Raw genomic sequence first — 20,930 nt, 5'->3', positions numbered from 1 at the left:
AATAAATGGAAGGCGGAATGGATTTATATGGATGAATGGGTGAACAGATGAGGTGGAAAATCATTTCAGGGTTGGATAAATAAATTTATGTATTAATACATGACTAAAAAGACAGAATTCTAATAAAATATATAAATTAACACGTCTGGAACAGAAAATTAAAGTAGCATCATGGTAGTTTTTAGGGTAATGGAGAAAAAACACAGAAACAGAATTCTAAATTTGTAGACGGACAAAATGAAAGAGAAACTGGGACTCTGAGACGAGAGCAGAAAGACAGCACAGGTGTCGATGGAGTGCTTTACACCTCGTATTGCTCTTAAAACCTTCCCGTAGTGACAGATATGCCAAATGAAACCACGCATAAGAATCTCACACGTCTGTTTTATCTTTAATGGAGCTGAGCTCTTTCAGACGTCTCGGCAAAATGACTTTCCTAGAGAAAACAAACGCATCTGTTCCTCATGGCTGAGTCTGATGAGGACAAATAAACGCAGAACTTTTTAGAAGCCTGAAGAGCACTTCTTATCCCACTTCTGACAACATCACGGAAATAAATATTAAACACAGATCGATTCTGTAAAGAACATATTTTGATCTGATATCACTTAAACGTTCCACAATGACACAGAAGAAGGAGGTTGGGGAACATGTATGAAGATTTACCAGACAGCATAACAAAGCTTGTTTTTTAGGTGGGGCAAAACACTACCTGTTGGTGCTGTGTGGCCAATTTGTTTTGCAGTTTCATCTTGAACAGTGCAGAGCTGGTAGAATGAGGTAAAGAATGTTCTTTGCAGAGAGTAATCTTTTCTTTTCTTCGAGCTCAGAGTGAGGAGAGGCAATAAAACGATACAACAATGGTGTATTAAATGAACTTGTTGGATTTCTGTGAATGGATTTTGTCTAAATTCATGTTTTGTTGAGACTGAGCAGAGTAAATAAACCCAAATGTTAAGAAATACAGCGTGTGATTACTGGGTTTCAGTCAACATGGATGAAGTCTCACTTTAGAAGTGTGGAGGCACATTTCCAAGCAAAATAGCCCCTTTAAAACATTATAAGTGTAACTATTTTAGTTTAAATTAATTCTACAGGCCACCCAAGGTGGATGGAGGTCCCTGCTGAGTCTCAACGTTTCTTTTTGTAATATTAGGGGAGTTTTTCCTTGCCACTGTCGCCCTTGGTTTGCTCAACAGGAGTTTTTGGTCTGTTGGTCCTGGATTCTGTAAAGTTGCTTTGAGACAATGTCTGTTGTAAAAAGTGCTATACAAATACATTTTGACTTGACTTGCCCATCAATAGCATGCAGACACACTTATAACACACTGATGGGACAGTAGTAGCCTAGAATCCCAGCTCTGCCATGCAGCCACTATTGGGCCCTTGAGCAAGGCCCTTAACCCTCACTGCTCCTGAGGCACCGTACAATGGCAGACCCTGCGCTTTGACCACAGCTTCCAAGAAAGCTGGGATACGCGAATCAAGAACTTAATTGTACTCTATATGTATATGTATATGTATATATAACAAATAAAGGCATTCTATATTCTATATAAATATACAGTTTCAAAAACAAGTTTGTAAACCATTTCTACATAAGGCTGTATTTGCATGATATGCAGCATTGTTTCTTTTAAAATGAGGCAGTTCACCACCGTGCAGATTTACCGCTTTAATGCTCGTTTTTACAGCTTGCTGCTGCGCTCAAAGCTCAATCTGATTAAACTTTGACCCAGTCTGTTCACCACAAGGCTAGGCTCATATTGACGTGTCCTGCAGCAATTACATTTTTACTTGTTACATGGCATATTCTAGGATTCCTTAATTAAAAAACCTCCCCTAGGTCATGCAACGGCTTATCAATAAGCCATAAAGATGTACACTTTTATGTGGCCATTCTAAGCCAATTAAACAGAAGAAAGAACATTGAACATTGTTCAAGAACTATGTGGAACGTGCAGTCATGCAGTAATTGTGTTATGTTTTTTTGAAGAGCTCTGGTTTTCTCTTCAGTGGCTTTTTATAAACAGTATAGTTGTATAGTGTTTATAAAGTCAACATCAACAGAGACTAACAGCAATCTTAATAAAAACACATGATTTTTTTTTTTTGGCTCAAAGATTAGTATTTGCCACAGTAGACTTTTAATGACTAATCACAAAAAGCACACATACTCGTGACTTTTCAGATTAAACAAAATAACTATTACTAGAACACTTTATAATTATGCAGAAAGCCAGGTATAAAGAAAGTGTTTACTCTTTTTTACAACTGGCTGTTTATTTCTTTTGATTTCGCCATATCCTTGGTCAGGACTTACCACTATCCACAGCTAGAAATTTTGCTTCATACACGTTATTCTTCACGTAAGGCGACTCCCGGTCCAGGATGGCTGTCGTAGAGATTTGTCCGTTTGTCCTGTTGATTCGAAGCCAGTTTCCAGGATCGGCTAGCTTAGAGTATCTGTTAATCAATGAAATTTAGGCTTACTGATGTAAAGTTTACTATAAATATAATCAAAAACTAAACTAAATAAACAGATTAACAATAAAAACATCAGGTGCACCAGTGTAAAGTTGGTATCACATTTTGTGTAACTGTCTTAAGACATGTGATCATATTACACCTGTTCTCCAAAAACTTCATTGGCTTCCCGTTGCTCAACGCATTCAATTCAAAATTCTTCTATTCACTCACAAAGCTCTCCATAATCAGGCCCCATCCTACCTCACCGACCTGCTCCATCAGCACATTCCCTCCCGTAGCCTTTGCTCTTCTGAGGCTAACCTACTGTCCATACCCTCTAGGACCAAGCACCGGACCTGGGGTGACAGGGCCTTTTCCATAGCTGCTCCATCTTTATGGAATGCTCTCCCCAAACACCTACGAGATTGTCCTGACCTGTCCAAATTCAAGTCACTTCTCAAAACTCATCTATTCAAAATGGCATTTAACTTGTAACAACACGAATTAAATGCTTTTATTTTTGCTATTCTTTTTAATAGTTTTTATACTTAGATCACGACAGAAATGTGAAGTCCTAGATCCTAAAACTTGTAAAGTTTTCAGTTTCCTGATTGCATGTGAATCTGTCCTGTTTCTGTCTAATTTTAAGAAATTGTTCTATATTTGTTGTTCTCTCTCATAATTTAGCTAATTTTTTATGAACTGTCTTATGCTGCTCTCTTTGTTTTTATCTTAATTATTCCTGATGTTGATGTACTATTTTGATTTTGTACTATGATTTGTATGGTGTATGTACGTATTTGTTTTGATTATTTATCTTATGAAAAAACGTCTTTGAGTATCTTGAAAAGCGCTATATAAATAAAATGTATTATTATTATTATTATTATGAATAAACTGATAAGTATAATTTAGCATTTTTTTTACTGTCATGGAAAAATGTGGTAAGAATGCAAAAGAACTCAAATGGTACCGACGGACTGGATTGAACAAGATTTATTAAAACACAATTGTGGGTTCTTACAGCAGTATATAAGCTGAAGCTGAAGAACAAAGAACAGAACCATGGGCCTCTTTTCATACTGCTCTAATCACGTTACAGTTTCAACACTTGGGTGTTGGACTTTGGAACCGCCATTCTGTGCTAACTGTTGTTCCTTATCTGCTTACAACATTTTAAAACAGCTTAACAATAGACATGTTGCTTATCTCTGTGCTTTTAACCCTCAGCCACACCTCGAGCAACAACATGACTATAAGGCTGTAATGCACAAACAGCATAATACTAATATTTAGATTATACTAAGCATAAAATCTAATCTTTCCATAACAATATAGAAATAAAAGTTGTTATTATTATGTTCGTAAATTACATCACAGGAGCTGCATAAAAAGGTAGAACAATAAGGAGCATACAACAGAGTCTTGTATGATACCATATTACACTTTCTTAGGCTATAAAAGTCAGCATTAACTTTTACATATTGGTAACAGTCTGTCAGATAAGATTTAAATCAGTCAAAAACTGGTCTCTCCAAAGCATATCTATTAAAATGCCATAATCAGTAAGTCAGCAGTACTGAAACAGAACCACAACACTCTAAAGCAAGCAGTACTTTGTTTCTTGGCTTCCACTTTTTCCAAAACTGAAGATCAGGAGGTATTTGGAGATCTAAGTGGTTTAACCACCAGTGATTGGTTTAAGCATTACATTTTCAGCATAATAATTGAATATCATTAAAAGTTTATTTAAGATGTTTACTTTTATAATGTGGCTTTACTACAGCACAAACTCAGTATAACAAATTATCAGAGGCTGTATAATAACAGTGTACAGTTTAATATAGGGTTTGGCTCCCCGTCCTCCGCATACTGCAATGCAGAATTACACACACTCAATCAAACATCTGAGCTGACATATAATTATTATTTTACACAGTACTGAATAAATTATGTGCTGGCATCTCCTGCGGACTGTCACGGCTGGGTATTGATATAGCGCTCAAGGTCAGACAGATTCACTGAGTGGGTGGTGTCGTCTCCATCAGCTATATATTTTTTTTCATGAATGGACAAATAATTAGCCTGTTGGAGAAAACGGCAGAGCAATTTATTAAGTATTGTTGAAAACTTTAAATCTGTCAAGTCACACGGCCTGTTTTTTGGCTATAAGAAGAAGAAAAACACTTAATCCCTGCAAGGCATCTCTATTTCATCTCGTCTGCAATACCTTTTAACATCCAAATACAATTCCAGTAAGATCCTGTCTGCTTATATCTGTTTATTTCAGCCCCAAAATACAAGATCCAGAGAAAGCTGATGAAGTGGGTACCTAGTAAAGTGGGATTAACTCCGGGTCAGTACTGCAATCATGGCGTGATACCTATCGTATCCCAGGTATAAGCATGATTGATAAAGTGGAGCACCAGACAGACAGAAAAAAAAGTGGGGCCGGGAATTGGGGACTGGTCCAGTTCATAACCTGATGAACCTTCCATCTTGTTTCCAAACAACTCAGGCATCGCTGGTCAGTAAGACTAGAATGAAGTCAATTAAAAGCACCTTAGCTTGTCACCCAAGCGCCCGTGTGTTACCCACAAGACTAATGGGAAAGTTTTTGTCAGCATATGAAGCCAAAAGAAGGAGAGCAGACTTATTCTTGGGGAAAAAGGTTTTGAGGTGTTTTGCTTAAAGCAGATATTCAGTATTGAAATTTTTTGAGTAATACTAAAAATTAAATCAGGTAACAACATTTTTTTTGCAAGGTCTCTGTAAAGCAACTCTGTAAAAGAAATAGGTCAAAATTGAAACACAATACTGCAAAAAGCTAATTAATTCTAAACATAGATCTCAAAATTGCAATCAAATCCAATTTCTGATAAACTGTTTAATAATAATATGTTTAATAATGTAAAATAATTATAATAAATATAATATATAATACTAATTAATTAATATATTAATATCAATAATAAATACATATTATTACAATAATGATATATATATATATAATACTAATTAATTAAGATATTAATATTAATAATAAATCAATATTATTACAATAATTATAATAAATTATATATATATATACATATATACATATATATATATATATAATTAATTAATTATTATATTTATATATATAATACTAATTAATTAATATATTAATATCACTAATAAATCAATATTATTACAATAATTATAATAAATATAGTATATATACAATATTAATTAACATATTTAACACTAATTAATATATATATATATATATATATATATATATAAAATACTAATTACATTTACATTTTCGGCATTTAGGAGACGCTTTTATCCAAAGCGACTTACAGTTGTGACAGTATACAGTCTAAGCAATTGAGGGTTAAGGGCCTTGCTCAAGGGCCCAACAGTGGCAACCTGGCAGTGGTGAGGCTTGAACCGGCAACCTTCTAATTACTGGAGCAGTATCTTAACCACTAGGCTACAACTGCCCTATTATAATTAATTAACATATTAATATCAATAAAAAATAAATATTATTATAATAATTATAATAAAATGTTTAATAATGTTTAATAACAATTTGTCTAAATACTCTGTCCTGTCAAATAGTTTTTAATCACGTCTTTGTTTATGCTTATAAATACATACATTTTTGTTCATTTTTATTTAAGGCAAAATGGAATGTTGTGCTTAAAACTTTGCAGTTGATTAATGCACTGAAGTTATAAGGACTGTAAGTGTTAAATAAACAGCTGTATGTGGGATTCAGCTTTTTATTCATGGCCGACTAGTTTTTGCTTGGTTCTTAGATTCCATCTGGACAAATTTACTCTCAGCTGAAGGTTTTTCTCTTCGGAACCTTGGAAAATGACCTTTTTAGCATGTATTTTCTACTCACAGAAAATGTCTGGTATATCTTCGCATGTCTGGTAGATCTCATTATGAACAGGTCTATCGTCTTGATCTTTAGCCCAGCAATATTTAGCGGATGTGTATTCCTTCAGATTTGTCTTTTTGGCAAGATCTTGTTGGGTTTTTCTGGACGACAATAAACACTGGAGTATTTCTGGATTGCTAGCTGTATTTTTCGGCTCATGTTGCTAACCTGAACTGATCATGCTTGCACATTTATTTATTTATGTATTATTTATTAGGATTTTAACGTCATGTTTTACACACTTTGGTTACATTCATGACAGGACATGTAGTTACTGCTTACACAAGATTCATCAGTTCAAGTTTAATGTCAAACACAGTCATGGACAATTTTGTAGCTCCAATTCACCTCACTTGGACGTCTTTGTACTGTGGGAGGAAACCAGAGCTCCCGGTGGAAACCCACGCAGACACAGGGAGAACATGCAAACTCCACACAGAACGCTCCACCTTGGAATCACACCCAGAACCTTCTTTGCTCTGAGGCGAGAGTGTTACCCTTACAGCGTCAGCCAGATTTGACCGTCTATCTCCAAGAACGCTACTCAAAATTCAGCTCAGTACACCGTACCCCTCACGCCACAAGCCCGGCTCATTCTGATTCACCCCTGGTTGGCTGAACAGCTGGCTGACAGCTCTAGCTGTCTTCAAGTGACAAATAAAATCCAATATAAATACACTATGTGGACAAAAGTATTGAGACACGCCTTATAATTTCTAAATTCTTGTGTTTCAGTCACAGTAAATGCTTATAGAAAGATTACATGCTTTACATTTTGCAGAAACAGCTCCTTTTAAAGCAAGGTCTACAAAGACATGAAGAAAAGCTTGATTTAAAGAAACTCCAGTGGTCTGCACACTGGAGCCCTGACCTTTACCTTATCGAACACTGCTGGAATAAATTAAAACGTCAATGGGAAGTCAGACCTTTAAACTAATATCAGTCCATGACCTTACAAATGCTGTTTCTGACTAAATGGGCCCAGGTTCACCATTCAGGACACACTTCATCTTTTGAAAAGCCTACATAAAGAAGTGAAGTCAGCTATAGCTGCAAAAGGGGAAAGAGGTAAGTAAACTATTTAAATGCTCATGGATTTAAACTGGAATATTTAATAAGTCTCAAGGTCATGTGTTCACATAATTTTGGCAATAAAATCTGCATTAAATAACAGCTTGTTTCTCCTTGTTGTATTGCAGGTTTTAAAATAAATGGAAGCTTCCAGAAAAAAATACAAGCTGTCAAAGCAAATAAATGTGAGGGGACTAATAGAAATGGACAGGTAAAAAGAACTGTGATAAGCTTTTAAAGGTCACCTAGAACATGTACTCCTCTACCAGACCACTTTAAATGCCAGAGGAGCTGCACTTGCATAATGTAGCTTATATTTTAAAGGTTTATTATCTCTTCATTTTTTCCTGTAATTTGAACAGACAGATATTAGCATGTTGGCCCAAATAAATCTACAAAGTGCTGAAGCCTTAAAGTAAAAAACGGTACCACAAAAGGGCAACTATTTATTTTTCTAATCAAATCCAGAGACGTTCAAGGTGGAACTATGTCTGCACAAATAATGTACATTTTTTAATCATTTAGTTTTTAAATAAACAGAAGAAAGCACTGTCTGTACCTGACAGTCTGTTGAATGAAGCGGTCAGGATCCACTGCAGCAAACGCAGTGAGTGTGGTATCGGCCGGAACTCCCTCCTCAAAGCGAATTACTTTGGGGTTGGGGGAAAAGACAGGCGCCTCATTTACATCCTGTACAGAGATGGTGACGCCGGCAGTGGAAGAGAGAGACGACGGGATGCCGCTGGCAAGATGGGCCTGATTAGAGACCACTACAGTCAACATGAAGCCACCGTTCCTTTCATAGTCCACTGGCTACACAGAAGACACACAGAAGATCAAGATCAAAAGCAACAGATCGTGTATCATGGGAAGAGAAGCAGAACAAAATCCTAATTATGTTCAATTGTGATCTTTGGTAACATAATTGCCTTTGGCTACATATTACTAGGTCATATCCAATTACCCAATCGCATTTCACCTGTAAATAAATGTAAATAAATTATGTATGTAAATTATGTCATGAAATCAATAAACACCTTCTCAAACATCCATACCAATCCATACCAATACTCAAATCACACAAACCCACCTTGACCACAGTAACTCTTCCATCATTGGTAAGTTCGTCAGTATGGATGGCGAAGTGACCCATAGTGTCTCCACCTACAATCCTGTAAACAGCATTCCAGTTGGGCGTGTGAGGTTGGTCCTTGTCTCGCACGGTCAGATTGGCCACGACTACACCAACTGTATTCTCCTTGACTTCACCGAGGAACTGAGAAACAAGAACATAGCAAAAAAAACAAAACAACTATTTATGCCTCACATAGCATGTGGAACCTGACATAATAAGGTCTATAGGACAGATAGATGGATGGATAAATAGAGTGTAGCAAAAATACATTGTGCATATAAACAATATACGGTATGCAAAAGGATGTGCAAATTGTGCATCTGGCATAACAATAATAATAGCAGCAGTAGCGTATCTTTTCTTATAAACAATATATATACATATATAAGTATAAATATAGAAATATAGATATTGGTATAGGTATAAATATTAGGGATGTAAGGATACACTTTACCCACGATGCGATTCACGATTCTGGGTTCACGATATGATTTTTCTCAATTTTTTAAACTGACATTGAAGACAAATTATGACAAAGTTTCCTTTTATTATGTCTCTTTAAAAAATAAAATGAAATACTGTATTTGTGCTTATCTTTTATTGATTTAAATATTGAATGTCCTTTTATTTCTGAGGTAGGTGCAAACTATGCAAAACAATTTTGAATTAATCCCAATTTAGCTGAAAACCCCCGAATTTGGCAACCAGGTGTATAGTGCCAGTGACGTCAACCAGGCGAGGTGTACAGCTCCAGTGTCCTCTGCTGTTTAAAGTGTTAAATCATTACATCCCTAATATATATATATATATATATAATATACGATATATCGGTTATAGGTATATACAACAAGATGTGCCTGCTCCATTTAATTCTTTAGCTAAGACTTTTCCGAGGCTCACAAGTGCACATCCTCATCCTTCCTTCCTGAGGTCTACAAGAGTCTGGCCCATCCAGATCCTAATCCTCCATGCTTGGGGCCACAAGTTCCTTCTTCATCAAGATCATTTATTTACCATTGATTACCATTGATTACTCTTGCTAGTATGAAATGTCTACCAGGACCTGTCTCATACTGATCCTTTTCCTGTTATCTAAAAACTCTTAAAATGGTTATTTGGACCTACTGATGTCACCCTAATGTTTGAAAAAACATATCCCACGCAGATGTCATTCTGAGGCTTCCAAGTTGCCTCATTTAGATCCTATTCCTCCCATCGTGAGGTCTATAAGTGCCTCCTCGATTTGGATCCTATTCTACTAGCTTCTGCTTCATGAAGATCCCACTAATACTTAATGAGGTCTATGAGGGCCTGCCCCATAAAGACCTACTTCTGTCATCCTGATGGTTACAACAGCCTGTCCTCTGTGGTTCCGGCTTCTGTGGTCCTGAGGCCTGCCCCAAATTAATTCTACTTTAAATAATGGATCCCCTACTGTGTCATCGGCCATATTCAGCCATTTATATACATTTGGAACGTGTACTGTTTGTTTTTTCTTTAGAATTACTGACACGAAGCCGAGAGTAAATACTAAACTGCATGGCATTTCATTTACATTTAAATTAGCATTTCAGCATTTAGGAGACATTTGTTTTCCAGAGTGACTAACAGAAGTGCTTCCACAGTAAACATTTCCCTCCTTTAGCTCTAGTAGACAACAGTTTAAGAATACAAATCTGAGAAAACCCTTTTAATACAAAAGTATAGATAGATTTTCTGATAAATAGTGTAGAAAATTAAATTCCACTTAAAATACCTTCCCTTTAATAGTCTTCCCTTTCTAATAAATCTAAATGCTTCAAACTGTGCATTTAAACATTAAAATCATTACATTATACACCAAATCCATTTATTAAAACTAATCAGAATAGCAAGCTATATTTTCAATCACCCGTTTCCATGCTATCAGCCTGCTCACACGTGGCCTTGAGTAAAGCATGTTTCAGGTTTACAGCATACAAATATAAATATGTGTGTGTGTATGTGTTTGTTAATGTGCTTACATATAAACAATCAGTAATCTGACACCGGCGATGTGTTTGCTACATGCTCGTCACTGTAACAGCTTAATCATGAGCAAATGCTGTTTTTAGCACCAGTAAACATACACACATGCACATCAATCTTCTTCTAGGTCAGAAGTACGATTATATTGAATGTTTTTTTGCAGGTACGCTACTGTAGTGAAGATTAGTAATACTGAATGAGGAAATTACATGTAAAATGTATATAAAAATGCAAACCTCGATATAACGGACTAAAAGTGGGTGCACTCGTTCATAAAATGCGATTGTCCAAAACAGCGAGGTGCCAAAATTTACGAAAACACAGCACTAAAATCCACAAAAGTGCTGAACATGCATACATTACATGCACATAAACAGTAAAATCAACAATGTAAATAGATATGTAAATATGTATGCGTATGTAAAATCTGTAAACAAATTTCATTTACCCTGAGTGGTGGAGGTTCTTCTTTTGTCGTAGTCGTATAGTGTGGACTTTTAGTCTAAAGCTATTAGTCTAAAGCCCTGCTGGTGGCTCCTGGAGTAGCGCCAGTGCAAAAATTAAGCATAAAACACAGAGAAAAGGCGAGAACCAAGCGAGCCTCCCGACACAATAAAGCCTATCAAACGTGTGCCTACTAGTGGACAAATACTGACCTACTGGTCTTGGTATGCTACTCACTGGAATTTTAAACAATCTGCATGGATAATTGGTTTTCCAGATTTTGTCCATTAAATGGAGGTCTGTTGAATCGAGGTTCCACTGTAGTTGTATATTTGTATACACCACTCATTCTCAGGCCCTGTGATAGAGACGTCCAGTATGGGGTATGTTACTGCACTGTGTCCAGTGATTCCAGGGAAGCTGGACCCAACAAATCCTTGATGAGGTGCTATTATTATTTATTAGGATTTTAATGTCATGTTTTACACAGTTTTTAATGCCAAACACAGTCATGGACAATTTAGTATCTTCTCCTCACTTGCACGTCTTTGGACTGTGGGAGGAAACCCACACAGACACTGGGAGAACATGCAACCTTCACACAGGAAGGACCCGGACCGATCCACCTGAGAATCGAACCCAGGACCTTCTTACTTTCTAGGATATTAAGATTCACTAAATATAGACAGCACATGTAAAACCTCATTTAAGCCCAGCGTCTTTGCAAGTGTTGTTATTTGCACTATTACGTTTTGTAAATCATCCGTAAAATTCCCACTGGCTACACCAGTTTATCACACCACACATGGAAATTAGTGCTGTTTCAATCATTCCCGCTAAATGCTGCTGAAGTGTTAATTTACGTTATTATGTTAGTCGTTGATGATTTTTTTTAGAAGAGGAACATTTTTGTATTTGTACACTCATGATCTATAAATTCTTAATAAACAAATAAATAATTTTCTTCCTGCCATATTAATGCACCACTTTATTATGCTTCTTTAATTTGTGATCATGGATAAAATACAGAGTATCTGAAGGATTTTTTTCCTCCACATTTTAATTGTTCATAATAATTTTTGGTTTGTTCTTCACAATTATTGAAGATCATTGAAGATCATGAATAGAGAAAATTAAGCACTCATCACATCCTATTCAATTCTACCCATGAATCGAAAAAAGCGCAGAAGAAAAAAAGGAGGTGAAATGTAATGGCTCACAGTCAAAACACCCCATTTTCACTCCACACAGCACAGAAACGAGAAGTAAGAAAACCCCTTTGTTTTGATCCTGAATAGCAGGAGCGCGAGCATGAGAAGCAAATACAGGCCGATTTATAAAACTAATCACAACTCCTTGTCTCTTTTTAATTACAAAATTCTATTAAAATATACAATATGGACAAAAGAATGTGGACACCAGACCTTTAGCTTGGTGTACATGCCATTTAAAATCATGGCAGTGGCTTTCTTTGCAGCTACAACAGCCTCCAAAACACTTTTCACAAGATTTGGAATTTATCTGTAGGAGTTTGTGCCCGGGCGGCATGGTGGCTCGGTGGGTAGCTCTGTCACCTCACAGCAAGAAGGTCCTTGGTTCGATCTCTAGGCGGGGCGGTCCGGGTCCTTTCTGTGCGGAGTTTGAATGTTCTCCCCGTGTCTGCGTGGGTTTCCTCCGGGAGCTCCAGGTTTCCTCCCACAGTCCAAAAACATGCAGTCAGGTTCATTGGAGACACTGAATTGCCCTATAGGTGAATGGGTGAGTGTATGTGTGTCTGCCCTGCGATGGACTGGCGCCCCGTCCAGGGTGTAACTGTATGCCTTGCGCCCATTAAAAACCTGGCATAGTAGTTTCATATATTATCCACTATTTTATGATGAACTGAATAAAGTGCTGAGGTTCAGAGGTCAATGAACGTCACTGTCAATAAAAGCCACTGACATCTACAGTACAATTGGTTGTACAGTAGTTAATCTAATAAGTGCTCATCTAACTTGTTGGTGCAGCCTAGCCTAGGCTGTGTGGCTGTAGTTTCAAATATTACCCACTATATTATGATGGACTGAATGAGGTTCAACAATGGAACCTTGGAACCAGTGTTGGAACCAGTGTTGGTGTATTTATACTAGATAGATGCTTCTTTATAATTATATCTTTACCTTGTCTTGAATATTCCTACTTTTCTCTAGACAGTCCTTACCATACTGATAAACCTTACAAAGAACTAGACTGTTTGTCCTTATAGAGCAATAAAAATAGCTCTTTTCCAGGTATACAAACATACAGAGGATAGACTTTACTTACATTGTAATGACAATGAAGTAAACATGTCGTGATATGCTTATAAGTCATGATGGAGATTTTAAATGCGACCCAATTTTAATTAAGCAGGTCTAAACAATAAACCTTCACCCCTGTTTAAATTTCTATTGAAAATGACATGGAACTGACAATCTAACATGTTAATACAGACTTCTGCAGAGAAGCAGGGCAGACGCTGCCAAAGAGTTGAAAACAGAACAGGGTGGAGAATGAAAGAAAGAAGAAAGTGAGCGAGATGTGATGTGATGCTCACTGGCCTTAATGATGAGCCTATCAGAGGATTCAAGCGTCCCTGTGGTGCAGTACGCTGTCTGAACAACACAGGTGCTATTCCTGATAAGCCCAACACACACACACACACACACACACACACACACACACACACACACATCAACTAGAACATTCCTACACACACTAACATCTCTCTGAAACACACAACTCAAATGCACACACATATACTCAGAGCTTAAACCCACACTCACACACACACACACACACACACACACAGTAGTATCACTTAAACACACACAGACATCAACTATAACATTCCTACACACACTAGCATCTCTTTGAAACACACACACACATCTCAAATGCACACACATACCAATACACACAAGTACACAAACACACACCTCAACTATAACATTCCTACACACACTAACATCTCTCTAAAACACACACACACACACATCTCAAATGCACACACATACCAATACACACAAGTACACACACACCTCAAAATGCACAAACACCCAATACACACAAGCACACACACACCTTAACTAGAACATTCATACACACACACCTCAAATGCACACACACCCAATACACACAAGCACACACACACCTCAACTAGAACACTCCTACACACACTAACATCTCTCTGAAACACACACACACACACACACACACCTCAAATGCACACACACCCAATACACACAAGCACACACACACCTCAACTATAACATTCCTACACACACTACAATCTATCTGAAACACAAACACCTCAAATGCACACACACACCCAATACACAAGCAAACACACGCAACGACATATTAAATACACACACAACTTTCAATCGCACACATACAACATAAATAAGTGAACCCACACAGTGTGGTGTATCATTAGAAGTTCAAGATATTTATGTTTGTCCCCAAGTAACTTCAAAAATACAATAATATTTACAATAATGTAGTTAAAATAAAGTTTTAGGATATTTGTGCATTAATTTTTTACTGTGTTACATATTTCTTAATAAATGTAATAATACAATAAGATATTTAAATTCATATATATCTATATATATATATACAGTGTATCACAAAAGTGAGTACACCCCTCACATTTCTGCAAATATTTTATTATATATTTTCATGGGACAACACTATAGACATGAAACTTGGATATAACTTAGAGTAGTCAGTGTACAACTTGTATAGCAGTGTAGATTTACTGTCTTCTGAAAATAACTCAACACACAGCCATTAATGTCTAAATAGCTGGCAACATAAGTGAGTACACCCCACAGTGAACATGTCCAAATTGTGCCCAAAGTGTCAATATTTTGTGTGACCACCATTATTATCCAGCACTGCCTTAACCCTCCTGGGCATGGAATTCACCAGAGCTGCACAGGTTGCTACTGGAATCCTCTTCCACTCATCCATGATGACATCACGGAGCTGGTGGATGTTAGACACCTTGAACTCCTCCACCTTCCACTTGAGGATGCGCCACAGGTGCTCAATTGGGTTTAGTCCATCACCGTTTACCTTCAGCTTCCTCAGCAAGGCAGTTGTCATCTTGGAGGTTGTGTTTGGGGTCGTTATCCTGTTGGAAAACTGCCATGAGGCCCAGTTTTCGAAGGGAGGGGATCATGCTCTGTTTCAGAATGTCACAGTACATGTTGGAATTCATGTTTCCCTCAATGAACCGCAGCTCCCCAGTGCCAGCAACACTCATGCAGCCCAAGACCATGATGCTACCACCACCATGCTTGACTGTAGGCAAGATACAGTTGTCTTGGTACTTCTCACCAGGGCGCCGCCACACATGCTGGACACCATCTGAGCCAAACAAGTTTATCTTGGTCTCGTCAGACCACAGGGCATTCCAGTAATCCATGTTCTTGGACTGCTTGTCTTCAGCAAACTGTTTGCTGGCTTTCTTGTGCGTCAGCTTCCTTCTGGGATGACGACCATGCAGACCGAGTTGATGCAGTGTGCGGTGTATGGTCTGAGCACTGCCAGGCTGACCTCCCACGTCTTCAACCTCTGCAGCAATGCTGGCAGCACTCATATGTCTATTTTTTAAAGCCAACCTCTGGATATGACGCCGAACACGTGGACTCAACTTCTTTGGTCGACCCTGGCGAAGCTTGATCCGAGTGGAACCTGTCCTGGAAAACCGCTGTATGACCTTGGCCACCATGCTGTAGCTCAGTTTCAGGGTGTTAGCAATCTTCTTATAGCCCAGGCCATCTTTGTGGAGAGCAACAATTCTATTTCTCACATCCTCAGAAAGTTCTTTGCCATGAGGTGCCATGTTGAATATCCAGTGGCCAGTATGAGAGAATTGTACCCAAAACACCAAATTTAACAGCCCTGCTCCCCATTTACACCTGGGACCTTGACACATGACACCAGGGAGGGACAACGACACATTTGGGCACAATTTGGACATGTTCACGTGGGGTGTACTCACTTATGTTGCCAGCTATTTAGACATTAATGGCTGTGTGTTGAGTTATTTTCAGAAGACAGTAAATCTACACTGCTATACAAGCTGTACACTGACTACTCTAAGTTATATCCAAGTTTCATGTCTATAGTGTTGTCCCATGAAAAGATATAATGAAATATTTGCAGAAATGTGAGGGGTGTACTCACTTTTGTGATACACTGTATATATATATATTTATTTTAGGGATTATTTATTAGTGAGGAATTGATAACAACTGTGGTATTAAATTCTAAATACACTCACAGTAGTAGACAGTCCCTACTACCGCGTTATGGACAACAATAATGAAAAAGCTGTGACATTATGCGGTCACCGCCGGTGCAGGTCACCATGATGCAACCCTGATTACAGATCAGTCATAGTTAAGCACATCAGTATTCATGTGTAAAGTACTGCTTTTAACATCACAGGTGAAATGTTAACAACACACGACCTGCTAGTCATTCCCATAATCCCTCGCTCCCCCTCTGTCTCCAGATCTGTGTGATTAATGGACATGGTTTTGACAGGTAGGTGAAAGTCCAAATTGCGAGGGAGAGTCCGGGTACATCTGGTTTTATCCCCACAGACTGATCTCCATGGACTTTTACTTTCGTGATGACTGTCACTAAAGAAAAACTGCACACACGTGGCTGCACTGGAGATGTGGCACTTGTAGCCTAGCCACTAGTAATAATAAGGTCGCTGGTTCAAGCCCAACCACAGCCCTTGAGCAAGGCCCTTAACTCTCAATTGTTTAGACTGTATACTGTCACAATACTGTAAGTCGCTCTTGATAAAGATGTTTGCTAAATGTAAATAGTTAGAGCAAGTCTTGCCTAGTTGTGTTTGATTCTTTAGTTGCTGACTCGTTCTCAGGATGTGCAGCCTGAAGCACATGCTTGTACTGTATGCTTGCTTTTATTTTCATGGGTATTTTTCCTGGCATTTTTCTTTTTCTGATGCAAGCCAAGTGCCTGCAACTTTTCAGCAACTTGGCATTAACTCAATGATTCAAAACAGGCAAAAAAGACCAAGAAAAGCTGAAATGGGTTTACATTTTATTGCATTTGTACTGTTCTATCCTGAAAAGGGGTTTTGTTGGGCCTGGTGCCATTTGGCAACACTGGGCGTGAATCTGAAATACACCTTAACTAGGGTTTATAGTTTGCTGGGTACCACACACTTTTAGCAAGAAAGCAAGATAATTACTGCACCAATCAGAAATAGAAACAAACCACAATTTGTCATTTATAACATTTCACTTGTCATTTAAATATGACATGTGACTTTGTTGATGGCAAATCTGATACTAGTAGGGATCTCATACTGCAACAACTTTAAGCACTTTTACCAATTAAAGTCAGAAGGTAAACTGCATGTCATGCCAGTTTTGTGATTTTGTGATGCAGTCTAATGATTTTTACACTTGTTTTATAATTAAAATACATTTGTGTTGGGAAAAAAACCCAGTAGGATGCTCAGGTGGTGCAGTAGTCTGGTTTACTAGTTTACCATTGCTTAGATCTGGGTTAGAATCTTAGATGTGCTATCGACCAGACGAGCGTCTACACAGACATAATTGGCTATGTCTAAGCAATGGGAGATGGTCCAAGCCCTGCGATAAACAGGCCCCCTGTGCAGGCTATTTCTGCCTTGCCTTTCAGTCTTTCCTGTATTCCTGTACAGTGTGAACCAGGCCGGTGTCACTACCACAAGTCGAACTGTTACCTTGTGACTCTCGGTGGGAGTGGGCTAGCACATAACACTGCTGCACCATGTGAGCACTCGCAGCGGGAAAATGACACTACAGAAAGCATGATACTAGAGTAAAATGAATGTGTATTTCCTCCCATGATCTGAGTGAATGAGAGCAGAACCCAAGTGAAGTTACAGTCTACTAAGAGAAAAGAAAGCTAAGCTTAGACCAGAGCTGTGGGGTCAATAAATAAAGTACGACAGTGCTAAAGTGGAGCAAAGAGCTCAGAGGTTTAAGCTGGGAGGCTAAAGAATTAGGACATGAATAGAAAATGTTACAATGAAATTAGGGAGTTGGGTCCTTAAGAGTTGGGCCAAGAAACACAGTGAATAAAAAAAGACCAATATTATTTTTTTATGCATTTACCCCCTTTTTGTCCCAATTTAGCCTAGACAATCCGGTACTGGGGACCCCGACGGCGTCCAAGGAGGGTGTAAATTTGCCTGACATCCACCACCTCCGTTGTGTGCGCAGTCCGCCAATCCCTTTTTATTCACCCATACTGTGATTGGGTGCGGTGGATTTGCATGTGCCCTGGGCAACCAAGATACACAGCGTTTGGAACCCAACCCCTTAGTCCGGTCTTTCCCACACAGCAGACTGGAAGCCAAATTTGCCTCCTGCAGGCATTAGCCAATTGTGCCTGCTTTTGGCGCCCAGCCGACCGGTAGCAGAGCCGAGATTCGAACCCGGGGGCTCAGAATCTCTGCGCTGGTGTGCTAGTGGATTATCAAAAATTGGGAACGCTCCCAAATCTGGTGAAAGGCCTTCACAGGGAAGTGGAAGCTGTTACAGCACCAAGGGAGGAAGGGTCAACGGCTTACTGTTTGGAATGGTCAGATGTCCATGTACTTTTGGCCAACAGGATGATTTTTGATACATGTAGAGTGAGAAAGACTAATATTTATAGAGGAGAATCCTAGGGACAGTGGAAGCCTAGTGGGTAGAGCTTTGGGCTATCAATTGAAAGGTTGAGAGTTTAAATCCCAGCTCTGCCATGCAGCGACTGTTGGGTCCTTTAGCAAGGCCCTTAACCCTGTCTGCTCCAGTGGTGCCATACGATGGCTAAGTAAAGTGCTTCAAAAAGCAGGATCTGTCAAGCAAGAGTAATATCCACCTTGCCCAGGTTTGCACACAAACACTTAAGGCGCCATTTATGTAGGCAGAACCTAAACTGACGCTAGGTGTAAACGTGTTGCCCTTCCATCTCACTGAGGAACTAAAAAGATAAATAAATGAAGACATAGGTGTAGACACCTCAACATTTCTACAACCTAAAATTAAAATGCATGTTTTAACTTCACTGCATGGTACAGTGATTCCCTTCGGTACCTAATGTGCAAGCTGTACTTGATGATGAGGAAAACAAGATTTTAACATTAAAGTGGCAGGTGAACTAAAAATAATATAAACCCATGCAGCACTAAACCCTGTGCTATAAGCCTGAGGCTGTCACCAAATGAGCGTTAAAAGATTGCCGAGACACAAGAGAGAAAGCAAAGGAAAACAAGGAATGAATGGGAAAGGAAAGACAGACGCATGTGGAGCGACACATGCAAAATGTGGAGAGAGAAAGAGAGAGAGAAAGAGAGAGAGAAGCTGACAGGAATAAACACTGTGAAAAAGCAGAGCCAGGAGCAACTCGTGTGTGTGGTTGTGTGTGTACAGAGTGGGGAAGGAGCCAGATGCCTACAGACAAACCATGGCCACCTGAGGCTAGACTGGCACAGGCACAGAACAGATGTAATGAAGCGAGAGTTACGGCACGGCCTCGCAACAAACTTGTCATCGCGGGCTTCAGAAATGCAATTTAATGTCCAGAAATTCACCTGGGGAACCAAATCAGGTCCTACACGTGTACGCCGATCATCTATAACGTTAAACCCACCTGCCTGATATTGTGTAGGTTTCTCTTGTGCCCCAGAATCAGCTCTGGCATCAAGGCCAGATACCACGAGACCTCTGAAGTGTCTATCATGGTCAGCATAAAGTTTTTCAGCAGTTTGTGCCACAATGGCTCTTCTGTGGGATTTGCTTGCTATGTGAATCAACGAGACTTGTGTGTCCATGACCCCATTGCTCTCCTTGGACCACTTTTGATTTGGATTAATAACTGGTTACAGTTGATACACTTGGCCATTTCAAAGCTTCAACTTCATCAACTTCAAGAACTCACTTCAATTGCTGCTCTCTTAGTGTTAAAAAGGTTGTGACCCCCAAATCTGGTGAAAGACATTCACAGAAAAGTTGAGGCTGTTACAGCAACAAGGGAGGAAGGGTCAACTGCTTATTGACTGGAATGGTCAGGTGTCTATATACTTTTGGCCAACAGGATGACTTTTGATACATATAGGGTCTGTCCAAAAATCTAGTGATCTCTCTACATAGGCGCCTTTCACGTCATCCTGTGCTCCTGAGAAGAGGGTATGTCTAAATTCTTAGTTTCCTTTAAATGCTGCCTACTGAGGTGCCTTAATTCTAAGCGATAATCTGCTATATAAGTTTGATGTCTTATTAGAATCCTCTCCATTTGGGCCGCTGCCCAGGTAGGCAGCAGGCAACAAGGCAGCTCACTAGGTTTTTGGACAGACCCATAGAGTGAGAAAGGCTTCAAAAAGAAACTAAAGCTGTGTGTGTGTGTGTGAAGCCCTGCAATGGACTGGAGCCCTGTCTGTTCATGATGTATTCCTGCCTTGTCCCTCCCTAGTGCTTCTGGGTAGGTTCCAAATCCACCACGGTTCTGATAAGGATAAAGTGGTTACAGGGGATGAATAAATGAATGAAGGATGAATAAATTCATGATTTTCTTGCACATAAGGCATGTTGGTAAAGGTGCGCCATCCAGCTGGGTTTAAAATGAACAGGCTGTATGAAAACAACCCTAGAATGATAAGGTCCCCTCCAAACAAGCACCACCGTCGATACCAAGTACGGACTTGAGTATTCAGATCAAGTGTAAAAACAGCTTCAGCATGTCTGCTTCTCTCAGTGTGCCTTATTTTCCCTCTTCCATCTGTGCTTGTCCTGTTTACTCTTCACACTCCGTCTATTTCTCACA

At 38.9% G+C, this 20,930-nt stretch overlaps 1 protein-coding gene across 1 annotated transcript in view; it reads right to left on the bottom strand.

Annotated features, from left to right (window-relative positions):
• The window catches only part of cdh4 (cadherin 4, type 1, R-cadherin (retinal)), a 203,578-nt gene that overhangs the window by 3,480 nt on the left and 179,168 nt on the right, over window positions 1–20,930 (bottom strand). The window contains exons 10-12 of the mRNA XM_062986402.1: window positions 8,568–8,753; window positions 8,037–8,290; window positions 2,324–2,466 (exon numbers count right to left, since the gene is read on the bottom strand). Coding sequence (XP_062842472.1) covers window positions 2,324–2,466; window positions 8,037–8,290; window positions 8,568–8,753 — 583 coding nt within the window. The remainder of the gene's footprint in view (window positions 1–2,323; window positions 2,467–8,036; window positions 8,291–8,567; window positions 8,754–20,930) is intronic.

Source organism: Trichomycterus rosablanca, chromosome 24 (assembly GCF_030014385.1).
Source record: "Trichomycterus rosablanca isolate fTriRos1 chromosome 24, fTriRos1.hap1, whole genome shotgun sequence".
NCBI lineage: Eukaryota > Metazoa > Chordata > Actinopteri > Siluriformes > Trichomycteridae > Trichomycterus > Trichomycterus rosablanca.
The sequence above is the reverse complement of the archived record's forward strand: the minus strand, read 5'-3'. Positions and strand labels throughout refer to the sequence as shown.